This window comes from Anabrus simplex, chromosome 11 (genome assembly GCF_040414725.1).
Source record: "Anabrus simplex isolate iqAnaSimp1 chromosome 11, ASM4041472v1, whole genome shotgun sequence".
In the NCBI taxonomy this organism is placed as follows: domain Eukaryota; kingdom Metazoa; phylum Arthropoda; class Insecta; order Orthoptera; family Tettigoniidae; genus Anabrus; species Anabrus simplex.
The window spans coordinates 95,537,132-95,553,993 of record NC_090275.1 but is presented as its reverse complement, the minus strand read 5'-3'; the positions used below and the strand labels follow the sequence as shown (position 1 = coordinate 95,553,993).

At 40.2% G+C, this 16,862-nt stretch overlaps 1 protein-coding gene across 1 annotated transcript in view; it reads left to right on the top strand.

The window, feature by feature from the left end:
- LOC136883160 (uncharacterized) overlaps positions 1 to 16,862 on the top strand; it is a 117,129-nt gene that overhangs the window by 30,381 nt on the left and 69,886 nt on the right. The window contains exons 4-5 of the mRNA XM_068229616.1: positions 5,223 to 6,463; positions 8,329 to 8,574. Coding sequence (XP_068085717.1) covers positions 5,223 to 6,463; positions 8,329 to 8,574 — 1,487 coding nt within the window. The remainder of the gene's footprint in view (positions 1 to 5,222; positions 6,464 to 8,328; positions 8,575 to 16,862) is intronic.

The following is a 16,862-nucleotide window of genomic DNA, read 5'->3' as shown; positions in this document are numbered from 1 at the left end:
GTCTAGTATCTGCATCAGTGAATCTATTATGTATAATTACGAAGATATCGTCGACAAATCTACACCAAAAATATATATTATCTGTTTTATTAATTGACGTGTGTTCTAGGTAGTCGATATATATTTCTGCTAATATTCCGGAAGCAGGAGATCCCATAGGTAATCCTTGTTGCTGATATATGGTATCATGAAATTTGAAGTAGTTATTGTTTAAGACGAATTTAAGCAGAATCACGAATTCTTCTATTTCTAAGGTGCTCAAGTTACTATGGTTTTTTAGGTTATATTCAATTATTTTGACTGTTTGTTTAATAGGAATGTTAGGGTACATGTTTGTTATATCAAATGAAGTAAGGGTATGATGTTTTTCAATCTTTAGTTCTTTGGTTCTGCTGCAAAAATCTATTGAGTTTTGTATTGTTTTGTTTGCTAAAAATGAATAATGCTTTTTCAAAAATTTCTGAATGAATTGTGATAACTTATAGGTTGGACTGGCTTTATAGTTTATAATCGGTCTCATGGGTACATTTTCTTTGTGTATTTTAGGGTAGGCCCTAGCGGATGGTAATTGGAGGTTCATAGTTATAAGTTTAGCAGATTCTGTTTCGGTGAGAATACAGTGTGTGTTCTTGAGTAGATTTTTTAAATTCCTTTGTATATTATTGGTTGGATCTCAGCGTTTAATTGAAAAAAGTGTTGTCCTGGAAACATTCTTTAGTCTTTGTTATGTATTCATTCTTATCCATAATGACCGTAGTGTTGCCTTTGTCGGCTTTTGTTTTTAGTAGATTGTTCTGTTTTATTTTGTTTTTGAGTTTGTTTAGGTTCGATTTATTGGTGGTATTCATGTTTAGGTTATTATTGTGAACATTATTGATATATTGCAGGATCTTTCTACTGATTTCGTGTGTAACTTCGTCTCATATATCATACGGAATTTTCTGTAAAGCGAGTTCTGTTTCGGTAACGGCAGTTATAATATTCTGATAGGATGATGCATTACCCCAGTTATGTTCTCGATATTCACCTAATACAACTTAATCAACACAAGAACTACAAGAGGATTGAAGAATGAATGCAACGCAACATAAACTCAAATTTTACTAGACGTTTTTAAAATATACCATGTTTTAATGTGTTTATTGTGCTAAATTTTTTAGTGTCTTATGATGTGGCATATATATTTTAATGTGTTTATGTACTCATGTCCATGCTCAATCAATAGGTTTTAGTTTATTATAACCATCACCACTTTTAATCAGAGATATTTTAACGCAACATACTACAATATATTTTACTTCCATTTTTCATTAGACATCCAGATGCTCTAACGTAACATCTTTGTAATTTTGTCTAATGACTGTAAATTTGTGTGCTAGCTGATGATGGCCAAGATAGGCCGAAACCGGTACTAGTGCAATAATTCATTCACAATAAATGTATTGATCGGTGGAACATTTTTCTTGTCTATTACATTGAATCCAATCAATACGGAATATGAAACTTATAAATAATAATACAGATAGGTCTTACGGCGACGATGGGACAGGAAAGGGCTAGGAGTAGGAAGGAAGCGGCCGTGGCCTTAATTAAGGTACAGCGTGAAAATGGGAAACCACGGAAAACCATTTTCAGGGCTGCCGAAATTGGGGTTCGAACCTACTATCTCCCGAATGCTGGATACTGGCCGCACTTAAGCGACTGCAGCTATCGAGCTCGGTCATTGCGTAACTGGCTGTATGGCCTACTCCATTATCATTGCAGGGTCACCTGGTCAGACACATTAATTGTAAAAAGTATATATGAGTTTAATAAAAGTATGCCCTGCTGTTTTCTTGTCATACTTGAATTTACACATATATGTATGCATAAATTCTGTATTTGTTGCAACTAATCTACAGTGATAGAACAGGGAGACACCTCACGGGTGCTCAGTAAGGAGTTGACTAGGCTCAATAAGAATTATGTCAATCCCAGGGAAACTAGACAGGATATCAATAAATAAAGGGTACAATAACATTTCAAACAAATTCTTCTTTTTCCTCCTAACATTTTCCTGCTGGTGCAGGGGCTGCTGTTTCTAATCTTGGCTCACCATTTTGCATGGTCTGAAGTTCAGAGTCTTCATATCGGCATTCACTGCATCATGCCAGTGCTGCTTTAGACGTCCACGTGGTCGTTGCCCATTAATTTCAAAGGTGTGGGTGAAATTGGCAACTGTTCCAGGTGCAGCACACAGGGCGTGACCATACCATTGAGACATTTTTCCCATGCCTTTTTACCCCCTATGGGTGGGAAACGCAGATGAGAATACATCCACGGTATCCCTGCCTGTCATATAAGCCGACTAAAAGGGGCGACCAAAGGATGATCAAATTAGAATCATGATACTACTTGTAATTAGTACTACGCAGGGAACACAATGGGTCGCTTTTACTTGCACGTAGTACCACTATGTTAGGTACACAATAGGTTTGTGATTAATAGCGACAGTGTTTGCTCAGGATGCATTTTACAGTACCAGCCCCATGGTGTAGGGGTAGCTTGCTTGCCTCTTACCCGGAGGCCCCGGGTTCGATTCCCGGCCAGGTCAGGGATTTTTACCTGGGCCTGAGGGCTGGTTCGAGGTCCACTCAGCCTACGTGATTAGAATTGAGGAGCTATCTGACGGTGAGATAGTGGCCCCGGTCTAGAAAGCCAAGAATAACGGCTGAGAGGATTCATCGTGCTGACCACACGACACCTCGTAATCTTCAGGCCTTCGGGCTGAGCAGCGGTTGCTTGGTAGGCCAAGGCCTATCAAGGGCTGTAGTGCCATGGGATTTGGTGTGTTTGTGATTCGTACTACTATATGAGCGACACCCTGGTTCTGCTTTGCTTATGATTAGTACCCACTATGTGAGGAATACCACGGGATAGTGCGAGTCCCTGTGGTTAGTCCACTTATGTGAAGAACATCATAGGTTTGTGTTGCCTGTAAATAGCGACCCAATGTGCAAAACACCTTAGGTCTGTGTTACATGTGCGCATGAAATTACCTGTGAGTAGTACCATAATGTGTGGAATACCGTGAGTGTACGGTACTTTTGATTAGTACCGAATGACAAATACCATGGTTCTACTTTCCTAGCGATAAGTACCATTATGAGAGGCCAATGACCTGGATTTTGGACCCTTTTGGACTAAGAGCATCATCGATTCAGTATTGTGCTTTAGAAGCAGTCCCTTGGTCAGTAATACTATTGTTTGGGAATGTGGGGCATTGCGGGTTGGATCCATTGATTGTTTTAACTTCATATCCATTCATTCTTCGTCCTCACGTTTTGAATTCTTGTCAGTGCAGCATTATGAATTTTTAATTGTCCTTACATTTCATCTCATTTCGTGCCATTAGGGGCCGATGACCTAGATGTTACGCCCCTTTAAACAACAAGCATAATCATCATCCCATGCCTTCGTATTGATGGGAGCAATGCCCATTTGCTGGCGGACGGTGTTGTTTTTGACATGATGCAGGAGTGTGATGCACTTGCATTTCCATGGTGTGTAATTGGTGCTCTGTAGCTTTGTCATCTGGTCAACATTCGACACCGTATAAAGCAACAGGACGTACTATCATGCGATATATTTTGGACTTCAGATGCAGTGGCATCCTTCTGTCGCAGAGTACACCTGCGACATCCCTCCATCTCATCTATGCTGCCCTTATCCTACTTCGCACTTCATCACTTATCCCGCCATCAGTCTGCAGTTGGGATCCTAGATAGCTGAAACTTATGGTCTTCATTAAGGTCTCTCCATCAACTTGAAATGAGCCGTTGCTTGGGATGGTTTCCAGGTATTCGGTCTTCTTTTTGTTCAGTCTAAGACCATATTGTGAGAGAGAGCTATTCCAATCTTCAACTTGACTCTGCAATCCACTTCTTGTGGTATTAGGCAAGTATGACATCATCTGCATATAAGAGAGTCCAAGGGGACAATGCGCATCCTTGGTGAACAGCGGCTTTCGCTGGGAAACTTTCAGACATGCCGACAGCACGATGTACATGACTTGTGGTGTTCATAAAAAGCATCTTGATCCAATTGATAAAGCCTTTCTGGTGCATACCAGATCACACGATGTGGAACGCGGTCGAAAGCCTTTTCAATATCAAGGATGGCAATATGCAGTGGCTTTTGTTTCTCTTGGTGCTTTTCAGTGAGCATTCTTGGCAATGAAGATGGCGTCATTTGTTCCAGTACCCTTGACGAAGCCTCACTGGTTGGTACTAATGCTGATGATGCTACGCAGTCATCGATCAAGGATTTTGTCGAAAATCTTCATTGTGTGCGATAGGAGTCAAACTGGACTGTAATTATCACATTCTGCTGGGTCACCTTTTTGCTCAAAATTGGGCACATTGATGTTATTTAATTAAAATTTGAAATCAATGTAGTCAAAATAAACAAACATAGAACTTGTTAAAATCACCATTACAGTTGGCTTCAAATTTAATAAAAAAATTAAAGGTGAAATGAATAAATGAATTCTTTTTGCATTATGTGCTTTTAAATTTAAATCAACTAAAAAATTATGATCTAATATCTGTTAAGAAAATTAACTTCACATTTAAACATCGTGATTTAATTAGAATACAAAATAAGATAGCGCTCTCTCTCTCTCTCTCTCTCTCTCTCTTTCTCTCTCTGGAAGAAGAATTTGTCGAAAATTATTCTGTTTTTCTGTGTGTTGCCAGTGGCAACACCCAACAACATAGATGTGATACACTTGCTGTCATTTCAGATTTCTTTTTCAACATTGGTAGTTTACAACAGTGGAGTGCTGCATAGTGTGAACAACAATTATGTGTGAGAACTTAAAATTACATGGTTGATATAAATGTACTTGTCTCAACATAGGTAAGGTACTATCATTTTTTGTTTGTTTGTTTGTCTGCTTGTTTGTTGCAAACCTCATATTAGTGGGGTTAAATATGATTTTGTAGGTAGTTAATGCAATGCAATTTCCAGGGGGCAGCTGACACAAGAACCTGTTATTCTAAATCCCTGTTTATATCGATTCCCTCTACAATGTTTCTTCTGTCTGCACAGTATTGTTGTATTGAGATTTCATTGTATTGGTGAGAATTACAATGTTTTTATTTCTGCACATTTCCCTGGAATTGCCTGTGTTCAATATTGGTGTAGACCATTTCATGGGGGACTGTTTTCTTCTGTTTCAGATCGCAACGAATGCATCGAGAAACCATCACCGTGCAGCTACATGTGCATTAACTCATTCGGAGGCTACCAGTGCGTATGTCCGAGCGGCCAAGTACTAGCGGATGATGGCAAATCTTGTGTTGGCGCCACAACGAGGTCTGCAAAAACTTTAAGTGTTCTCATCGAAGTGGTGGTGGAGCCAAGCCCCACGGCTACACTCGCTCCAACTAACCCGTTTCCAGAACATATTGTTTTTAATACTGGTGTTGGAGCATTCCTACCTCATAAAGGACTAACAGTTGAAAACTTGGTAACTGAAGTGGTTAATAAGTCTGGTGTAATAGTGCCTGACAAATCGTCACTCCCCATTACCTCCAGTGTCGTCAGGGAGGAGAGTAACTCCACGTTTGAGAAGATTCAGCCTACTAAAGTGTCAGAAACCATTGTGTCTTCCGATTTAGTATTAGTTCAGTTATTCAAGAACAATTCTACTAGTAGTGATACATCTTCTCAAGTAAATTTTACTTTGTTCAGTACAGTATTTGAGTCAAGCTCAGAACTTAGTGAGCTCACAGCTTCGTTTGATGATTTAGTAACGGATGCAGAGCCTCTTGATATAGAGAAACAGGGTAATTTCACCAGTGATATGTTGAACATCACGGTACCACCAACTTTAGATGAGCTTAAAGTCCCACTGCCCACAATTGATGCTACTGGTAATTTGATCATGAGCAGTGATAATGGCATAATTGCCAAATCAGATGATGGGCCAGTTAATCCCATTATGCCTTCAGCTTCAGTATTGAATGACAGTGGTTCCATTTTGTCACCAACAGATATAATTTCCAGTCATATTCCAGTTTTACCTTTACCAACAAAAACTGAGACTTTATCTAATTTAACAGTGGTGTTAAGCACTAGCAAAGTTTTGATGCCTGATTCAAGTAGCAGTGACACAGCAGAATCCTTATTCATTACATCTATGGAAGATGACTCTGATGGAAAAATTGGTAAGGAGATCAATATGAAGAATGATCAATTGCCAGGAAAAGTAACTAAACCTCGTAAGAATAAACATAAGGAAGATAAACTGAAGGGTGGAAAGGAGAAGGATAAATTAAAGGTAAAGAAGAAACATAAGACAAAGATAAAAGTGGTTAAATTGACAAAAGACTTCCAGATTTTGAACGTAAGTGGTATACAGGAGGAAGTGAAGAATCTTAGTTTGGAAAATGATCTGAAGAGTGGTGTTGGGATGAAGGTAAGTGGTTTTTATGTATTATGTTTCCTCGGTTGATTGCTGCCTTTGTGGATCACTGATAGAGTGTCCACCTCATAGTATACTGCTTAGCGGGGTTTGTTTTGGGGCAGGGGATCCTAAGTTTGATTCCCAGCCAGGACTTGTGGTGGTTTTAGCTGCATCAGGTTTATCCCTTTGACCTCAAATACCAGAGTATTGGCTTTCTGAGTCTAATTGGTCTTGGTCTCAAACTCCTCTGGTAGGATTTCGTAAAAGGAAATTAGTGAAACGTATGAATATTGGAAAAGATTCATTTTTCAGTTTTGAATTTCAAAACTCCCTCTTTTTGCGACCCCTATGAGATTTTTGGTCACAGATATTCCTGCACCTTGCATGCAAACTTGCAGCTTCCTATACCTTGTGAATTTTTTTTTTTTTGTCTGTACTGATAAACTATCTATTATACTCTGTCTGATCAGACATCCATTAGAGCACATGAACTAGAGCTTAGATGTCTCTACAACCACTGCTGCTGCTATAAAAGGTGCCTAAGAGCCCAATGTTGTTCATTGCTATGAGATATAGCATACCTGCAGAATAGGTGGAGCAAGGGAGCTTAGTGAATTTGAACGTGAAGTGGTTATGGGTTACCACATCAGTAAGCAATCAGTCATGACCATTTCCGCCCCTCTCACGTTGTTCGAGTCGGATGTCAAGGGCGTGGATACGGGAAGACACAACCACAACAAAACCAAGGCCGGGTATGCTATGTGTGTTGACCAACAGGGACTGTCGAGCAAAGAAAGTAGTACGTGTGACTCATCAGCCGTGAATTCTGCAGTGCCACTAATTGTGCAGCTAGCACTATGACTGTGTGTTGGGAGGTAAGAGTACTTGGGTTTAAGGCTCTGGCAACCACTCGTAAACCGCACATTTCACTGAAAAATGTGTTAAGAACGCCTTCACTGATCCATGGATAATTGTAGACATGCAATTTGGAGAGATAAATCATGCTATACTGCTTGGCAGTCAGATGGAATGGTTTGGGTATGGCAAATACCAGGCAAGCCTGTAAAGTGCCCACAGAGGTGGGTTTACATTTAGACCAGCTGCATAGAACACCAGTTTTTATGCTCCATGCTATAAACTGGGGCCTATTGACGAGTGATTTGTTGCCTATTAGGCTATCGAAAAGGACTGCCATCAAAGAACTCTGGGACGAACTAGAATGGTGACTTCGCTCCAGACCACGACAACCTACATCACTACGATTGCTTCAACGTTACAGGGAGAATGGTTTATCATTCCCCAAGAGATGATCCGACACCTGGTAGACATTCTCCCCTGTAGAAACTGAACTGTAATAAAGGCACACTACGTAGCGAGTTGCCATACAGATAGTCACGTAGCTGTGAGCTTGCATTTGGAAGATGGAGGGTTCGAACCCCACTGTCGATAGCCCTGAAGATGGTTTTCCACGGTTCCCATTTTCACGTAAGGCATATGCTGGGGCTGTGGCTTAATTAAGGCCACAATCGCATTTTCACTCCTAGTCCTTTCCTATCCCATCATTGCCACAAGACCTCTTCGTGTTGGTGCAGCACAACACAGATAGCCAAAAAAAATATATATAGGCCCACCCTTGTCCTTCATTACAGCTCCAGTTTATGAGGAAGACTCATCGCCACTGATCACTGCTGGGCAATATGTCTAAGAAACACGTCGAGGACAGTTGCAAATAGGTGTTCAGATACTTTAGATCAGAAAGCCTTAACTTTGCCACTTTATAAGTGAATGAGTGATTGAGTGATCACATTGTATGTTCTACCTAGCATCCACATTACAGTAGTGTCTATGATGTTTTTCTGTGTTTCTTTTCATTGCAGGAATCAGACTCAGGAGTTCGTTACTTTGAAGTGATCGACTACGACGATGACAGTTTCCTCCCAGTGAAGTACAACAGCAGCGACCCTTTCAACATTGTTCCACCAGCTGTAGTTCCTGCACCTCTTCCCACCTATGCAACTCGACCACATCTCAACGAGAAAGACTGCTATTATGGCAGTAACAGAATCAAGTCACGGACTTCATTCTACCGGGACAACAATAACTGTACCAAGTGCGTCTGCAAGGTACCTTCCTAATTAATGTAGACATCTAATTTAACTCTTAATTTTGTATTTCTACTTGTACTGTGTGCACAGAAGTGTTGTCAAAAGCACTAGTACTGGAATCAGTCTTCTGTTCTGAAATCCTGTAACAAGAGCAAGTCAAGTCAAGCTCGTTTAACAAGGAAAGTGTTTACGTTAGACGAGAGCGATTGGGATGATACTGGGTAGCGTGATCGAAAGACATCATAAGCTTATTGATAAGTCATTCTGGTGTAAGATAATATTTACATACTTAAATATATGAATTTTTAAAAATTTCATTCTACTTTATTTAGCGTATGATGAATACAATGCTGTATACAGTATGTACAACAACCATCTCAAGTTCTCAACTAAAGCTACATATCAGTGTTGGAGAGCCACAGAAGAGACATAGTGTAAGTCCTGTATAAAGCCTCTGTAACTACGTCATCGACGGTGGCTTAACTCTTTTCTGAGTAACTATCTTCTTCCAGTAAATTCACTTCTGTCTGTGGATGTACTTGCTATGACTGAATACACCAATACTAGCATGGAACAAGAGTCTACACAGACGCACAGAATTGTTGGAGGAGGGCAAAGTTGTACTGCATGGAGTTTTCGTGCTTATTTCCTGACCTCTTCACATCTGCATAGTTTCCCTTCAAGCAAATTGAAAGCAGCAGGGATGGTCAGGTGCCAGTTTGAACGGACTTGACCAAGCCTGTCTCAGTTTGTGGAGTGAGACTTGTCATCCTCATAGTATGCTTAAGCTGGTCCTTGTAGCACCTCATAAGGGCTGCTTGAGCTCTGGTGCTGGAACAAAGTTCACCATACAGGATTTGGCGAGGAAATCTGGTATCGCTCATCTGGCGGACATGGCCTATCCATCTCTTCTATATCCTTGGCATGCACTTTTTCAAGAACAGCAATGTTGACAACATGGTTTCCCTTTTGATCCTAAGGATGGATTGAAGTTTTTGTTGGTGGAAGCACTCAAGTCAAAGTTTCACAACCGTGTCGTTGGTGGCTGTAACTCATATCTGAGTAAACATATTCTTCAGCAGTTTACATTTTCACACTCACAATGCTTTGTGAATATGTTTCATAAGACTCAGCAGCCCAATCTTGGCATGAAACATACATCCACACAGATCACATGGAATGGCTGGGGGAGGGCGGAGCCGAGCTTGAGAGAGCTTCCGAGCTTATCGTTTATCCTCTTCATGTTGTTGTCGTTCCTCTTTAAACACCGTAACTAATGTAGAAACAGTGTGGCGTCAAAGTGTATGATTCTCAACAAGCATATCGCAGGTATGAGTGATAATTCCAGCTTTTTTCATAGTATACTTTAACTGATCCTTGAAACGCCTCAAAGGGGTTCCATGAAGTCTTGTGCCAGAGCAGAGGTCACCATATAGTAGCTGACAAGGAAGCCTGGTTTCAGTCATGCGACAGACATGCCCTATCCTTCTGAGACGGTGGCCAATGATGGTAGCCTCAGTGCTTATAACATGTGCTTTCTCAAGAGCTGCAAGGTTGGTGACATGGTCCTCCCATTTGATGTTCAAGATATCTCTATGTTTTTGCAGACGGAAGTGCTCTAGCTTTTTGATATCCTGATGGTAGAGGGTCCAAGTTTCACAACCATAAAGCAGTGTTGATACGACAACAGCATGCTAAGCCATGATCTTGGTATTCATTGTAGGGTCCTTATTCATGAAGACACAACAGGATAAACGTCCAAATGCTGAATGGACAGCAACAATTCTCTTATCCACATCTTGTGAGCAGGTAGCATTTGTTGAGAGGATACTTCCTAGATACAAAAAGTGGTCGCCCCGCTCCAGTGGAGTATCCGCAATGGAGATATTGAAAGCTGGTGGGGTTCATCCCAGGTGCAGGCTGCGCGAGTACTTTGGTTTCTTTGAACATTAATGGAGAGACCAAAATTTATTACAAGTAACAACTCTCATTATTGTTCCGTATATCTTCCTCTTTCCTTCCACCATTCCTCTTCCATGATCTTGTCCCAGTCTAAATTTAGTCTTCTTATGTCGCTCTTCACTGATTCAATCCACCTTGTTCTAGGTCTTCCTCTTGCTCTCTTGCCCTCGCACTTTGCCTCCAGCATTTGTCTTGGAATTCTATTCTCCTCCATCCTCTTTACATGTCTAAACTACCTTAGTTTATTCTTTTCAACTCTCTCATTTAGCTTTCCTATTCCATCTTCCTTTCTCACTCTTTCTTTCCTTGCTTACAACCATGTAAAGCACACTTAAATATAATGTGGTTGATTGTCCATTCCTCTTCTCTGCTATCACATTGTGGTGAAGTCTTTCATCCCCATTTGTACAGGGCAGTTCCACATCTTGATTGGTCATTGTCAACTCTGTTCAGCGTCCTCCATTGTTGTCTGGGAAGAAAAAATTCCATCTGGGCGCTTGCAGGGGTTCTTAATTACGTGATGATGAACTAACGAGGATTGCTCTTGCCATTGTTCTTTCCATGCATGTGATAGATAGAAAGACCTATCCTGTAGAATAATTGCAGTATGCCAATTGCAATGAAACTTGATAGGATAATCAATGAAAACATCAGAACATTACTGTATGTCTGCCGTTGTTGCACAGGCTGACCACAACATGACAAAACAAGTGATTCTGAACATGAATCCACCAGTTTTCCCATTTATGCTAATAACAGATAATATAAACATTTCTGTTAATTCTTAACCTCCGGCCAACGATTGAAAGTTGTAAAACATACTTTGATGGACATTTCCGTCTGCATGCACAGACTACCTACAGACACATATTTACAGTTACCGAACCAGTGAAGTTTGTTCTATAAGTTTTAAAATGTAACCAACAGATGTCAGGAACTACCTGAACTTCATTTTTATATCATAAACTGTTAACACCTGGAATAAGAAAAATGAAACACACCTCATCGTATTTTATTTGTAAACAAATATGGCAGCAGCCTGGAGTGGTGAAGATGATGTTATTGATGATTGGCTTGAGATGATATTCCCAAAAAAAAGGCCAGTGAAATGGACAAAGTGGAAGTGAAAGACAGAAATAAAATGGCAAAGAAAACCGGCATTTAATTAATTTAATTTAAGCATATTCCATTCACAGCTTGCCTGTGCTTTACAGAATTCAGAAAAGTGCTTGGATGCATTCAACAATAATTCTCAAGGACTGGTTCTTCCATCATGTTGTGCTCCATGTTGGACCTTTTCTAAAGGAAAAACTTACGTTGGAAAGCAATTTTGCTCTTAAATAATTACTCTACTCCTCCTCCTCCTCCTCATCATCATCATCATCATCATCAATTCTGCTCATCCTGATGCTGACAAAATGATTTCTGGTGAAATGAAGTTACGTTTCAGGCCCTCAAAGTAACTCCACTTTATCAACCAACTAGCTGATGTACCCGTGCTTCGCTACGGAATTCTACATTGTATACAGAATTCTAGGTTAGGTAGTGTACACGTTGTGAGCAAGATTGTATTAAATTGCATAGCTCTTAACGTTACCCTAGAAACGCGACGGGGAAATCACCAAACGTCTCTTCTCTCATATGTAGACTGGGTTAGGAAATTTTCATTGTAACGCTAGGCCCGCTTGCCTACTATCAATCACAATCAAGTTGGGGAGTTTTCATTATAATTTGTAGGCACTCAATCTCCACCTGCCTTTTTACATCCTCAGAAAGACTTCCTTAGTAGTTTCCCCAACTGAAATGGACATAGGTCATTACAATGACGTCAGTAGGAATGGCACGATTAAAAGCAATACTTTCATATGAAATACTCGATCAAATAAAAAACCACACATTTTCTCACTTTTAACGAACAGTACTACGCTGCTGATCTAACAGTCCAAAGTTCCAGAGCTGGAATGACCAAGCCGCAGACACCCGTGATCCGTGAAAACTCTTCGTCTTCTTTCGGCGGTGGGAGTGGGGTTGAATAGTGGAGAATCCCAGGCCAAAAACTATGCTCTTTTGCTAACCTATTTCCTAGGAGTACCCGATGAATTGGAAAACCTCAATTCACTACACTGGTGGTGGAAAGAACTATCTGACTTGGAAGCAAATAATTCCTCCAAGCCAGAGGAGAAACCACCTCTTCACTGCTAATTTAGAATAGAATGAATGTAGAGTTTAATCAAAGTGAAGAGGAAGAAGCTTTTCTTAGGAAACAGCTCTTTTCAGGGTTGAATTTTAAGTTATTTAGTGAATTTTGGTGCTATAATTTGGAATAGGCCTAAATTGTAATTCTAGATACTACTACTACTACTACTACTACTACTACTACTACTACTACTGCTGCTGCTACTACTACTACTACTACTACTACTAGTCTTTCATAGACGTCACCTGCTCAACGCAGGGTATAGCATCATTCATTGTTGACTGGGAAGTTATGGAAGATGAATCTCTCAGCGACCATCGTTTTATTTACTTTCAAGTTAAGGGATCGAAGAAGCTTAATGATATCACGAAAACGGTGTGGAACTATAATTGGGAAACCTTTAAAATTGCAATCGAGTGGATGTCACAAACTGTAGATACAGTGCAACATACTCTAAAAGACGTAACTACTGCTCTTAAAGATGCTTGTAGGACCAGCCGATTGAGGGGATCAACAAAATATAAAACACGAGTCCCTTACTGGTGGAACAATGAAATAGACATGCAAAGGAAAGACTGCAATCGCAAGAGACGAATTCTTACAAGATCTAGGAAAAAAAATCAGCCAGGTCAACTTAATACCATTAGAAGCTGACTATAAGGCATCAAAGAGGCAACTAATGAAGCTAATAAAGGATTCTAAGAGAAATCTCTGGCAAAAGCTATGCGAAGATCTAGACAGTGATATCTGGGGAGCGGGATATAAGATAGTGACCGGTCGAATAATCAACAGGGTACCAGTTCAGCTCCCAGCTGATAGAAGGAAAACCATAGCAATGGAGTTGTTCCCTTGTACTAATGACAGACTTGAAACGGAATCAGATTTTTGTGTTGCAGAACCGTTCACTGTGGTTGAGTTACAAGAGGTAGCACGCAATATGAAGACTGGTAAGGCACCAGGTGTAGATGGAATCCCACCAGAAGCCATCAAGTATGCAGTTGAGGTGGCACCTGGTTGGATCTTATCAGTCTTCAATGATTTATTAAAAAAGCGTGAATTCCCCGATGAGTGGAAAGTAGCCAAGCTAGTGCTGTTATTGAAGGCAGGGAAACTATCATTAGATCCATCAGCATACAGGCCACTGTGCTTATTAAACACCTTGAGCAAACTTTACGAAGGATTGATTAAAACTAGACTGGAGAAAGAACTTGAACAACAGGGAGGACTTTCTTCGAACCAGTTTGGATTTAGAAAGGGTAGAACCACAACCCAAGCTATAGAGGGTGATTCAAATACAGGCAGAAAGCAGTGAGAAATGGGCTGCCTTGATAACGCTAGATGTCAAAAATGCTTTTAACACTGCTTCTTGGAGCATTATTTTGAGAGAACTTCGTAGGATGAACATTTCTCAGTATCTACAACAAATAATCGTTAAGTACTTCAAAGGACGAAGAATACGATTTCATGATTTAGAAGATCTTGAAATGAGTGCTGGCGTTCCACAGGGATCTGTCCTAGGACCCACCTTGTGTAACATTCTATATGATGGTGTCTTACGCCTGCAGCTGACAAAAGGGACAACATCTATTGGTTATGCAGATGACCTTGCAATAGTGGTAATAGCAGAGAATGTAGAAGAACTGACCTTCCGAGTAAATGAATCACTGAGACGAGTTAACCTTTGGATGTTAAATAATAAGTTGAGATTGGCTCCACATAAGACTGAGGCTGTAATTTTGAAAGGTTCCAGGAATTGGAAAAATGTCCGTTTCTTATTAAATGATACAGTGATTATCCCAGGAAAGTCTGTACGATACCTTGGGGTTCTTGTTGACAGGAATTGCACATTTGGTGCACATGTGAAGGCAGTAACCCAAAAGGCAGAGAAGAAGGCATCGGCATTAGCCAGACTTATGCCTAACATCGGGGGACCAAGAACAGTTAAGAGACAGATTATGTGCTCTGCAGTATATTCCATTTTACTTTATGCTGCACCTATCTGGCACAATGCACTCAGGAGGAAGATTCACCGAAGAGCTGTGGAAAGAGTACAGAGGAAAATGCTGCTCAGAGTTACCTGTGCATATCGAACTGTTTCGACAGCAGCTTTACAAGTTGTAGCTGCCAGTATTCCCATTGACCTCCTCGTTGCAGAGAGAAAACTTTGGCATGAAAGGGGTGCAACTATATCTGCTGAGGAAAAGAAAGCCTCGAGGAACCAACTCTTACTAGACTGGCAAGACCGATGGGATGGCACAACCGATGTTGGCCAATGGACAAAAAAGCTAATACCCAACATAGGAGACTGGCTTAAATGTAGACATCGGCAGGTAGATTACTATCTGTCGCAGATCCTGACAGGACATGGAAGATTCGGCGTATACGCCATGAAGATGGGAAAGACGCAGGGAGATGGTTGTTGGTACTGTTCTGAAAGGGATACAGTAGAACACACCTTTTTCTACTGTGTTCGATGGGAAGAGGAACGAAGAAAAGCCTGCCAACAACTTGGCCGACAACTCACGCCAGGGAATCTGGTTCAGATTATGTTAGAGAGCCCGTTTGCCTGGAACACAGTAAAGGCAATGGCGACAAGCATTATGGGGATGAAGGAGAAAGAAGAGAAAGGAAGAACTTAATAACATACATCACTCCATTCTGATGTCATGCCGACAAGCAGTTCCAGAATGGTCTGAGTGAAGAGGGCAGGGGTTTTTAGTTGGTGGAAATCCAACTCCCACACAGAGTGGTGTCTTTAAAAGATTTTCCCCTGCCATAACAACACTACTACTACTACTACTACTACTACTACTACTACTACTACTACTACTACTACTACTACTACTACTACTACTACTACTACTACTACTACTACTACAAAGTGGGCCTTTGCCTTAAATGTGCACACTGCTAATTCAAAACAGCACGTCAGAGTAGGGATCGAATAGCTGAAATACTATGATGAACCAGTGTGCTTCGTACCAGCAGTATCAGGAAATGTATGAACCAGAGGAATGGAATGCTAAAGAAGAAAGTTTTCTAACTCCCCAGCTATTTCCTGCCAATATTCAGTCCGGCTGTTATACTCAGTACGCAGCAGTAATCCCATCTATCGGAGTTCAGTGGCAGCATAAGAGACAAAGAACATCACAACAAACAATGGTCAATATAATGTATTGTTGATCAATTTTAAAAGCTTTCAATATTGTAGGCCTTCACATTTAGTTTTCTTCCGATTCTGAAATACCACTTTTAACATAGTCGGTACGGTAAAACTGAATAAAACAAAATGATCGGAAATTGTATTCACTCTAACTTTTGTTATGTAGTACTTTTCGATAGACCAATAACATAGGTATGGTATTTGAAAATTAAATATTTGATGCCTTCCCCTAAACTACAATTTCATCCAGGGTGAATAAAATTGTTTATAGCTTAGACTGTGCTGTAGTTTCTTATTCCCTGACTCTATATAGGCCTACTGATCTTTATTAAATTCTGTTCACCGATTTTCTCGTGGCTCGGCGTTGATATGGACTTAGCAACCAAAATACAAAGTCACGAATATCTCTGTTATCATAGTCAGTACGGTAAAAATGTATAAGACATAATTGATTGGAAATATAACTTTAGTTATGTAATATTTATCGATAGGATCACTAATAATATGAATATTTGAGAAAAAAATTTCAGGCCTTCCCCTAAACTACCATTTCACTCAGCGTGAACAAAATAATTTATAGCCTAGATTGTAGTGGTTCATCCCCCGACTTTACATACCGATGTTCATTAAATTCCCTTCAGCCATTTTCTCGTGATGCGTGTGCAGACAGACAGACAGACAGAAATTACGGAAAAGTAAAAAGTGCATTTTCTTGTTACTGTGGACATGACCAATACAGAAATACCATTATTTTCAAATTCTCAGAAATGTACAGACAAAACTCTTATTTTATATATATAGATGGACTAAGGAGTGTTTCATTGCAAAATCTAAAGAAGGAAGAAGGGTTGTAGAAGGTTTAAAAAAATCACAAAAAAGAATGCGGTTTAAATGGCAGCAGCATCCGGGGAGGAAATTCTACCATATTAGAAAAATAATGTAAAAAACTATTGAACAGTACAAATTATGCACAGAATACAACTG